We start from the raw sequence: 12,321 nt of genomic DNA, 5'->3' as shown, positions 1-12,321 counted from the left end.
TCGACAAATGAGAGAGGAAATGTGAGAAATCGATGCTACCGTGGGTGACTGCTGTAATAACTCGTGGTACTCCACCTTGGGCAACGCAGCCGAATAAGAAAATTTTCAAAAATTCTCTCACATTGCAAGCCAAGTTTTAGTAGAGCTTGATCTGATACAGGGTGCTCCCAACGCAGAATGAAAACACCCTCACAAGTGCCTAGGATGGGATAGTTGCAGCGATGATATCTCGATACACGATGAATGTGGGGCGTCAGATTACAGAGGAGATTAGAACGAGAGCACCGTAGCCACAAACTTCCCTTATTTTTCCATGCCTCATTACAGAGTTGTGTTGGAGAGCCCATGTTACGATTATTCCCGACAAGGATCATTATGTTAAGGCCACCTAATTTGGTGATTGGCGAAAGAGTAAGACTGATGTGGGTGAAGATCCAGAGCCGCCTACTGATTATGATGAGACTCAACCTGAGTCGAGTCTTGGGGCCATGGGAGATTCAACTGAAGGACCTGCCATTTTTAGGTTTTGTCCAGCATTCATCCAGTGTTTCATGTCTCTATGTTGAAGAGATATCATGGTGATAGTTCTTTCATCATTCGTTGGGATTTGGTCTTGTTGGATGAGAACTTGTCTTATGAGGAGGAGCCTATCGCTATTTAAGACAGAGAGGTCCGTAAGTTAAGGTTTAAGAACATAGTATCTGTGAAGGTTCAGTGGAAGAATCGTCCTGTTGAGGAAGCTACTTGGGAGACTTAGGCTGATATGCGTAACAAGTATCCCAGCTTTTCACTGACTCAGGTACCTTTCCCCTTGTTCCTTTCCTTTTCCGTTCAAGGACGAACATTTATTTAATTAGTATTAGATCTAATGACATGCTAGGTCGTTATGCACGTTTTGATCATTTTACCTCTGCCAATTCATTTTCGAGATTAGAAGCGAGTCTAGTGATAACTTAAAGATTCATAATTCTAAAACAAAGGCATTTGATTGTATTTGTGCATTTGGTTGAAAACTTATTTTAATCTGTTTGGGGGGGTTGACTTAGTAAATTAGACCTCTGTTGTGAATTTCGAGGCCACGGGTAAGTCCGTAGTGTGTTTTTACATATGTGTGTGTGTTTGGTTTGAGTCTGTAGGGCCTCGAATTGATGTTGGAATGCTGGGTGAAAACTAGTGAAATTAGAGGTCACTGGTCGGATACGACCGCTGCAACGGGCGAGGTACAGCTGTAGCGAGTCCGCCACAATGGGGAGTCGGTCGCCACCGCGGGATTTCGGGTTTAATGAGGTTCGACGTAGCGGTGGGATTTTTTGCTAGAGTAATACCATTGCAGCGAATCAATAACTGCTGCAGCGGTCAACAGGAGACAGAATCCCACTTTTATATTGCAAAATTTGAGGCATTACTTACATAACTCCAAAAAAGTGAGAGGCGAATTTCCTAGAGTCTTGGTAGATTCTTTTTTTAGGGTAAGGCTTAACCTTTTTTCCTTATTCATTTCATCATCATCTCTAAGTTCATATGCTAGTTAAGGTTCTCTAATGGTGGATGAAAAGACTAGAACCCTAGAATTGTTGAACCTCTGAATAATTGATGGGTTGTTAATTTTATTGTTGTTTAATCATCTAGAAGTGTAGGCGATCACTTTCTAGAATGGGAAATTGATCATTTATGAGGAGAATTGTGTATTGATACTTAGGGTTACATTAAAAATGAGAACTTTGGCCTAAAATCTGTTTCGAAAAAGGGTACAATTGATTAGAAATCCACCAATTAGAAGATTATGATGGTTGGGATTAAGATTATGACAAATTCTTTATTAAATGATAGTTCACCTATCTAAAAAGGGTAGAAGTAATTGGGTCTTCATCTCCAATTGTTGTTCTTATTTGATTACAAGACCTATCTCTTACTTAGCATTATATTGCTAGACATTGAGCGTTCAGAAGCATTACAAAAGGGGAAAGCTCTTGCGGAGTAACCTGCATTGTTCCAGTTCTGCATCTGAGGTAGGTTATGGTTTACTTGAGTTAGAATTTGGCTAGTTGATTGCATATGTAATAGAATTGATGGGAGAAAGCATGATTAGGTCTTCGGATATGACGTCTAGTTGGATATTACTTAGGTCGGTATGATTTCTGATTATGTAGGCTTGTTGTCATTACTTTATGAACTGAAAACTGATGTGTATTTGCCGTGTTATGAGAAGAAAGGAGTCAATATATACTCTTCTTCTTGATTGAGACGATTGCATATTTATGCTGTTGTGGATTGATTTCTCTGAGTCTTGTTATGACTTGTGGCATAGTGCCTTGCATTTATTGACATTGAATTTATTGACTGATCATATTCCATATTGACTGTTGGACTGGAAATGTTACACCTCGGAAATTTCTCCGTACTTGTATGATGAATGGAATGATGAAGAGTTTGAGTGTATGATGTTTTGTTAAGTCGGGAATAGCTAATTATGAATTTTTGGAAATAAGAAAGTCGCGGAAAAATTTTCAGCCCAGTGGTCGTATATGGCACTATACAGCCCGTAAAGTGATTTACGGACCGTATAGTGCAATCGTCTTCCATCAACCAAAAATTCAAAGTTTCTGTCAAAGTGTTGAATATGGTTAAATACGACCCAGTTTACGGCCCGTAAACTGGTTTACGGTCCGTAAACTGCCATGTTCCTCAGCCAAAACTTTCTGTTTTTAAAATGATTAAATACGGCCATGGAGGACGGACCGTAAATCAAAATACGGTCCGTATATGGTGGTTTACGACCACTGTTCATCCCGACAAGAATTCATTAAAGATCAGATTTTGTGATTTTTAAAGGGGACTTAAGCCTCATTTTAATTCATTATTCATTCAACCAACTCAAGAGACTTCTAGAACTCTCCAAATACTTCCTCCACAAGAATTCAAAAGGATCAAAGGAACCATTAAGATCAACACCACCAAATTCATGAAATCAAGTGTAAGAACACAATAAAGGATCATCTAAGTCAAGAAATCCCACAAAGGGTGGAACTAGGGTTTTGGTTAATTGAAGTATTTCAACTTAAGGATTGTTCAACCATCATCCAAGGTAAGTTTCATGATTATTCCATGTTGTTTGAAGTATTGGAAAGCTTAGACACTTGAAATGTAGAAGAACATAGAAATGGGTCATTATTGAGTGAATAGTGACATAAATGAATGATAGTGGAATTGAACTATGAATATTGAAGTGTTGTGAGTACAAATACGTTATAAATGATGTTTATATCATGAAACAGGCATTAAATGCATGAAAACACAAAGACGAGTCATAAGGTTAAATATGGGGGAAATTGGAGGAAAATGGTGGACTTTGCTAAACGCACGTAAATGACGATTGTCGATTATGATATTGCGAATAATATTATGAATATTGGGAGTTGATATAGAACGTGAGAAAAGTAGTATGAGCAAAGGAGACGCTGCCCAACTTTTCCTAGAATTAGCGATGCGTTCTTATAGTTAGTTTACTAATGTTGATACGAATTCTTTTATGAAGGTAACGACGTGATATCGACGGAGAACAAGTGAGCGATAGCTTAGCTAAACGACCAAGGTATGTGAGGCTAGTCCTTCTTTATAATGGCATGAATCTTTTAGCTTGAATCCCTATTCCTTTCATGAGTTCTTACATTCTAAGAAGTTAAAAGCTTATACCTATGAATGTCTATATGAGATAAGTTATACGATATGATGACACTAGAATGATGATGATGTTATTCCTTGCCTACACTCACCTTATGTACTAGTCCTTTCAAGGTGAGGCAGAATGTCCATAATGGTTCCATAATGTAACCGGGGGATCACGACCGTACGTCACCCCGATAGAGTAAAGTTGATCATGAGCCTTATACACGCATTATGATAAGATAAGTATTTTATGATAAGCATATTACTATGAGTATTTACGTTAAGCATGTCATGAGCATTTCACACCGTGCCTAGTTGGCCGGGCAGTCACCGCCAAGGCGGGTAGCTATACGGATACACCATGACCTTCGGGCATGGGCAGACACCACTAGTGGGCGGCATGCGATGGTACCCCGAACGCGGGAGGCCTGGACGCGGGCTAATATTATTAATTATCACACCGTTCCGACATGGACGGGCAGCTTGCATATGATGCATACATGTTATGATCATGAGTATGAGTAAGATAGCATGCATTACTTCATTTATGATTATCAGTCAGATCCAGATGTCTCATGTTGATGTTATCCCCATATTATTGATGTCTCCTTTCATTATGTATGTCTCTCATACTCCGTACAATATTCGTACTGACGTCCTTTCTTCGGACGTTGTGTTCATGCCCACAGGTAGACAGGGAGGAGAGCTTGGCCCAGGTCCTCAGTAGCTGTCAGCTGATAGATAGCACTCCATTGTTCGGAGGTGCTTATGGCTATTCTTTTGATGTACATTCATATATGCATATTTTGGGCATGACGGAGTCTTGTTCCGTCTATGTATTCATTATGTTAGTAGAGGCTCGTAGATACGCAGTGTGGGTTAGATGGTCTCACAAGATGTTTTCATATGTATGTATATTATTTTGATGGCCGAGAGGCAAATGTATATAAAGTATTTATGTTTTGATTAAATATAATTTTCCTACAATTGGTATGTAAAATTGATAAAAGAGTATTAAATGAGCAAGACAAGTAGTAGAGTGAGCGGTGCTCGGTAATTTGCTCCGGGTACCCGTCGCGGCCCCTAGCTGGGTCGTGACAGGAAATACGTTGAGATGCATATTATGATCAGATACAGAAATATATAAAGGCACATTTGATAGGGGGTAAGGATGTGGCCTAAATAAGGGCTCGTGATTCGAGGTTAGTTCCAGAGCGAGTGGTACATAGACACCATGGGTCCCCTACATAGTGTTTGTACTGATACTACCTTGCTTCACTTTTTATTTGAGTGCATATTGTGTGCCAAAAACTTCGTCCAGACCTCACATCTAGCTTGAGGCTATTTCTCGTTCAGATTAGAGGATGAGCTTCTAACCATGCCATGCGGCCTGAAGATCTTTCCTATTTTGATGTGTATTTCATCCCAAACATTTATGCTATTTCAGACAGCTATTTATTCTTAGACAGTTTATTGTTTTAGAGTCCTTGTATGATGACTTTCAGATTTTGGGGTTGTAATAGTTAGACTTTCGCATATTCTATTTTATTATGGGATGACTAGGAAGTTTATGGTTTTACTTCATGGTTACTGAATTATAATTGAGTTATTGATTGACTGATTGGTTAAGGGGATGGTTCGCCCACCAAGGGGGTTAGTGTGGGTGCCATCACGATGGGTTGGGTCGTGACACTTGAGCCTTATGGTGTCGTTGCATCTTACAATTGTAGTTGCTATGATTTTCTCCATCACGATGAGTACTTTGATGAATGGACATCCTAGAATAATTCATACACTAATGTTGCATCTTGCAATCTAAGTTGTCATGGTTTGCTGCATCACAGGGAGCAATTTCATAAATGGCCTTACCAGTAGTACACATTGTTCTAAGTTCTTTTAGGGAATTCCTAAAGGCTTTCTTTTAGCTTTCGAGTAGATTTTGAACTTGTCACATTCTGTCGCTATAATGTGGGGATTTGTGATTTTATTATACTTTGCGAGATATGGCATCCGAAACTTTGTTGGTATAGGCAAGGGGCAGCCCTCGACTTCCATGGTTGTTTGGAGTACCTCTCCATGTCAATGCTTTTAAGCACGGGCAGAGCCCCTATGATCTAATCAATTCGGTCATGGTGCTCCTTGATTTGTTGCAAAAGACTCTCCAAGAGCGGGTTTTATGGCTCCAGGGAAACAACTCCTTAAACTATTACTCCAACCCTGAGCCTCCAGCTCCTGAATTGTGAGAAGTGCCCCGACATCGGAGCTCTTAGGTGTGTTATTAGGAATACCCTTGGTTGGTTCGATTTTAGCTACGTGGATGATTTCATGTTCAGGTTTCTGACTAAGGCTAACAACACATCGTTGAATTTTTGGTTCCAAGCATGTTGTTGGGCCATGAAGTCTTCCAAGGTGGGTTAAAACTAACCTTTTTCTTTGTCTAGATGTCTGTGAGGCGGAACTTTCCCAAACTGATGTGTCAAGCTCCTGAGAGAATGAACCAAGCCAATCGCGATGTTGGTTAACTTCTTTGTTCTAACAGGTTTTGTTTTTCCTCCACGTCTTGTATTCTGGTCCCGTTTGGTACTCCATCTACGTTTAGGGCTCTTTTTGCATTTTTGACTCCGCCCATATTTGGACTCCAGTCAAATGTTGTTCTTTAGCCATGATTTTTCACAAAATTAACAAACACAAAATTCACGAGGGATTAGCAATGTTTTGAGATAATCACAATTGCTAGGGCCCATAGTGGGCGCCAAACTGTTAATCCTAAAATTCATTTATTAGGTCAATCAGTAAAATTATTCAGAATAAGTTCACAAGTAATGTAATTAATTCACATTGTCTTAATCCTTTAACAATGTGAATATAACGAAGTGACGTAATAAGAGTAAGAAAGCGTATAATTGAAGAAAAATAATTGGAAAAACAAGAGATGAAGTGATTCTTATTGATTCTCCTGGCTTAGATGAGTAAAATCTCTAACGATTAGTGATGAACATCAAAGTTGACAGAAAATACAAATAAAATCGTGTATAACTAGGAGAAATCAAATGATTACTATAGTGGAAAAGTGGGAAAACTTATAGAATAGCTAATGGTAACTGCTTTCTTGATCCTCATCCGTTTTAGCTGTTACATGGCTAAAATCGTGGGCATTAAATAACATTAAATATAATCTAAGATACCTGTAGATCTGACCGTTATTTGAGTTATCTTTTGTCTTAGAACTCTGAACCTTCCTAGATGGATCCTGTTGTGCTCCTGTTGTCCAGTGTGAGTAAGGGGGTCGGTAGCTGATTCTCGGATGGCCTAACGAGTCCTTGGTCTGACTGAGGTTGACCGATTCAAAGGTTGATTGTAGTCCTCTCTACACCTTTCATATGTCTGATCAAATAATTTTTGCTTTTGGTATATTTTTATCAATACTGCTTTTACTAAGAGCCTCTTTGGATTATCTTATTTTAGGTGATTTTAAGCCAAAATAAGTGTGGAGTAATGTAGCTAAAGGGTACTTTGGTAATTACAGTTAGATAGTTAGTTACGGTTGTTAGTGAGTTGGTTAGTGATTAATCACATGATTAGTTAGTTAAGTTGATCATGACATTAGCTATATAAACAGAATCCAATACTAGTCTGATTGTTTTGCTATTATGAATTCTACTTTTTCTTCTTCAATCTCCTCTATTTTTTATCTCTCTCATTGTTTTTGGATTCAGCATTGATGAATCCTCATCATTCTTATGGTATCAGAGCATATGTTGAATTAATCAGCGATTTCAATCCAATTTGAGTCAAGTTCTTGACAAATTCTTGTAGTTTCAAATCATCTCTCACATTATGAAATTCTAGGGTTGCAATTGCAATCGTGAAGATCGATACATACAATCAGCATTCAAATCACAATTGTGATTGATAATTTGAATCATTCATTTCAATTCTCTAATTTAATCAATCAATTTCTGGATTCATGACAATGAACAATGCAACTAATGTGACAAATAGTTCGCAAAGCGCACCTGCTATTAGTATTGGTACTTCTACAACCAATACACAAACAAGGGATCATAATCATCCTCATTACTTGGCTTCGACTGATGTGAGTAGTATTACTATCATCTCTTTTCAATTAAAAGGAAGTGAAAACTATCTAGCATGGAGTAAATATATGAGAATTGCACTAATAAGAAGAAATAAAATAGGCTTTGTTGATGGAACTTGTAAGAGAGAAATTTTTTCGTAAGATTATTGGAATTTGTGGGAAAGAGTTAATGCAATGGTTCTGTCATTGTTGATGAATGTTGTTTCCAGTAGTTTGATGGTTGGTATATTGTAAGCTACAAATGTTTATAATTTGTGGATTGACCTAAAAGAAAGGTTTAATAAGATTGATGGATCTAGAACGTATAATTTGCATCAAGAAATTGCTTCTTTAACTCAAGATGTTGAGTTTGTGTCAACATATTTTTCAAGATTGAAAGGTCTATGGAATGAGTTTGAGTTTATGGTTCCATAACCTGCTTGTAATTGTGAGAAGTCAAAAGATTTTGTGATATATTTACAACGACTGAAAGTGTATCCGTTTCTAATGGGACTCAATGACGCTTATGCTCAAGCAAGGAGTCAAATTCTAGTGATAATACTATTGTCTTTAGTAAATCAAGTGTACTCTATGATAAAAAGTGATAAGAGTAAAAAGGCAGTGGCACAATCTGTTAGTAACACAGGATTACTTAGAATAGCACCAACTGGTGTGCAGGATTCAGTTGCTATGTATTCAAGGACTGGATCTCAAAAAAGAAAAAGACCTTAGTACTATCCTAACAACAATCCAAATGCCTCCTGTGACAATTGCAAACTAAAAGGACATTATAAAAAGGATTGTTATAGACTGGTAGGATATCCTCTAGATCACCAAGGTTTAATGAGCATAGAGGAAATAATGATAGCAAGAGTTATGGGTACAGAAACAATGACGGAAGAAATGTTAATCATATAGACAACTAGAGAAGGATAGGTCCTAGTGCTCACAATGTTGTAGCTGACGGGGAGTGGAATCCTCAGAATTTGTCTCAAATGTGTGGTTATCAATAGCCTCAACATGGTCAAGAGAACAACTACAATGTGCAACAAAGACAAACACAAATGCAGGAAATGTTGTCTTACCACCTAAGTTTACACGGGAGCAGTGTGAATAGATTTGCAAAATGATTGAACAAAACCATGGCAATATGATCTCTGCTAACTTAGTGAATGTATCAGGTAATAGCAATGCCCTGACAATAACCAATAATCCTCCAACTTGGATTATTGACACAGTTACTACTAATCATATGGCTTCTAATGCTGAGTTGCTAAACAGAAATACTATTTCCAAAATTGATAATCCAAGAAAAGTTCTTTTTCCTAATAGTGATATCTCACATGTCACTCATACTGGCACAAGTGATATATCAACCAGAAGTGCTTTAACAAATGTTTTGCATGTACCTCAATTTAAATACAATTTGCTCTTAGTATCAAAAGCAACTAGACTGTTATAATGTTCAGCTAGATTCCTTCCTGACTTTTATGTGTTTCAGGATCTCTACAAAGGGAATGTGAAAGAGATTGGTAGAGAGTGGGATGGTCGATACTTTCTAGTCAATCAAAGGCTACCTGGAAATAGAAACTCTGGATTTCATATATCTGCTAATAATGTTGTTATATCAACTACATTGAGCCTGAATAAAGGGGACATCAACACTTAGCATAAGAGGCTTGGACATATTCCATCCACTATCTTGCACAAGCTATTTCCCGGACAAAGATCTCATGTAGTTGAAAAAATAAATGAATGTACTGTTTGTCCTAAAGCTAGACAAACTAGACTACCATTTCATATTTGTTCATTTTATAGTATAAGGTTGTTTGAACTGGTTCATATGGACTTGAGGAGTCCTTAAAAGGTTGTCGCTTATGATGGTTATAAGTCTTTTCTAACTGTTGTGGATAATCTAGAATGACATAGATTTCTTGCTAAAACGCAAGTCTGATGTTATTGTTGTTCTCAAGCAGTTTCTTACTTTTGTTAAAGCTCAATATGATACTTGTGTAAAAATTGTTAGAACAGGCAATGGGGCTGAGTTCATAAACTCATCATGTAGTGAATTGTTCAGTAGTTTGGGTATTAGATGCCAAACATCATGTGCTTATACACCTCAACAGAATGGTATAGCTGAAAGAAAACATAGACATATTTTAGAACTCATAAGAGCAATAAGATTTCATGCTAATATCCCTTTAAGATTTTGGGGTCATTGTGCTAAAGCTGCAACGTATCTAATAAATAGAATACGATCCACTATGATAAGGAACATATCTCCATATGAAAAACTACATGGAAGGAAATCTTCACTTACACACCTAAGGATTCTAGGATGTTTGTGTCATGCAAAAATAGTTCAATTAAAGAAACTGATAAACTTATGCCTAAAACTAAACAAAACAGTCCATATCAGATATTCTGAAACCCGAAAGGGCTATATACTTTATGATATTACTAATAAGATGCTCTTTGTCAATAGAGATACAAATCTTAGCAATCACCAAATATATTTATTGCTCCTGATCTTAGTTTCACTAATGAAGAATCAACAACAAGTGGAACTCTTTTCTCACTCAGAGAACATACTACACCAGCTACAGTAGCAAGTTGCAGTTCAACAAGCACTACAACCTCATATTTCTATAGAAGTATAACCAGTAGTGCCATATCAAGCACCAGTTGTGCAGAATACAATAGATACAAGAAATTAACATCCTCCTGGATGGATGAATGACTTTATATCATTAAATGTTCATGATGATATACCTTATGAATTATCTAAATACATATCTTACAAGAACTTGTCACCTAAATATCAAAGTTACCTTGCATCATTTTGTAACATTGTGGAACCTACATCCTATGCAGAAGCAGTGAAGGATCCAAGATGGATAGATCAATGCAAACTGAGATAAAAGCACTAGAAAATAATCAAACATGGTAAGTGGTTCCTCTTCCATAAGGTAAGAAACCAATTGGTTGCACATGGATATACAAAGTGAAGTACAAGGCTACAGGAAAAATAAAGAGATTCAATGCAAGATTAGTTGCCAAATGGTACATTTAAACTGAAGGGATTGACAATCAAGAAACATTTAGTCCAGTAGTGAAGATGGCCACCTTAAGGACAGTACTGGCAATTACAGCAGCAAGGAAGTGGCACATTCATTAAATGGATGTCTATAATGCATTTCTACAAGGGGATTTGTATGATGAAATCTACATGGATCTTCCACGAGGATTTAAGAGTCAAGGGGAGTGCAAGCAAGTATGTAGACTCTCAAAATTCTTGTATGGGTTAAAACAAGCATCAACACAATGGAATGCACAGCTAAGTGAGGCTCTACTTAAGTGTGAATTCCATCAAAGTCAGTATGATCACTCTTTATTCATATAGAGGACAGGAAGTGGAATAATCATAGTCTTAGTATATGATGATGACATGTTTATAACAGGTGAAAACCTAGAGCAAATATTATAGACCAGAAGTGCTCTACATAAAGCCTTCAAAATCAAGGATCTTGGAAGTTAAAATATTCCCTGTCATTGAGTTTTCAAGGTCAGATGAAGGAATTGTAATGCACCAAAGAAAGTATCCACTGGAACTAAGAGACTAGACTGAGTGCTGCAAAACCAACAAATACTCCTATGGATACTACTACAAAGATAACAACCAAAGAATATGATGATCACAACAAAGAAGCTACAAGTTCAGGTGATGAAGAATTGACATATCAAGGACCATATCAAATGATTATAGGGAAGTTGTTGTATCTTACTGTCATTAGACCTGATATATCATACAATGTGCAGACACTAAGTCAATTTCTTCAAAAACGAAAGAAGTCACATATTGATGCAGCTATGAGAATTATCAAATATGTCAAAGGAAAGCCAGGTCAAGGAGTGTTACTGTCTAGCAACAAGCAAGATGTTCTAACTGCAAACTATGATGCAGGTTGGGCTTCATGTCCCTTCACAAGAAAATCAGTTACAGGATTTGCAATCAAACTTGGAGACTCACTAATCTCCTGGAAATCAAAGAAGTAGTCTACTATGTCCAGAAGTTCAGCAGAAGCTGAATATAAAAGTTTAGCTTCAACAGTTGCTGAGTTAACTTGGTTAATTGGTTTAACTAAAGACCTTGAAATTCATGTACAAGTACCTGCTTGCATATACAGCGATAGCAAGGCAGCTTCACAAATTGCTGCAATCCAGTTTACCATGAAAGAACCAAACATATAGAGATAGATTGCTACTTTATAAGGTAGAAGCTTCAGTAAGGAACAATAAAGACCGAGTATATTTCAACTCATGATCAACCAGCAGATGTACTAACTAAAAGTTTGAACATAGTGCAACATGAATACTTGAGTTCCAAACTTAGTGTCTACAACATTTTCAGACCACCAAGTTTGAAGGGGAGTGTGGAGTGATGTAGCTAAAGGGTACTTTGGTAATTACAGTTAGATAGTTAGTTATGGTTGTTAGTGAGTTAGTTAGTGATTAATCACATGATTAATTAGTTAAGCTAATCATGACATTACCTATATAAACAGAATCTTGTGCTA

At 37.2% G+C, this 12,321-nt stretch overlaps 1 protein-coding gene across 1 annotated transcript; it reads left to right on the top strand.

Moving 5' to 3' along the window:
* The first annotated feature begins 11,398 nt into the window (after positions 1-11,398).
* LOC132639528 (uncharacterized mitochondrial protein AtMg00240-like) lies at positions 11,399-11,800 on the top strand. The gene has a single exon (XM_060355970.1). It carries the CDS (start codon positions 11,399-11,401, stop codon positions 11,798-11,800), a length of 402 nt encoding a protein of 133 aa, XP_060211953.1.
* Positions 11,801-12,321: the final 521 nt, after the last annotated feature.

Source organism: Lycium barbarum, chromosome 5 (assembly GCF_019175385.1).
Source record: "Lycium barbarum isolate Lr01 chromosome 5, ASM1917538v2, whole genome shotgun sequence".
NCBI classification, from domain to species: domain Eukaryota; kingdom Viridiplantae; phylum Streptophyta; class Magnoliopsida; order Solanales; family Solanaceae; genus Lycium; species Lycium barbarum.
This window is presented reverse-complemented; position numbering and strand designations above follow the sequence as displayed.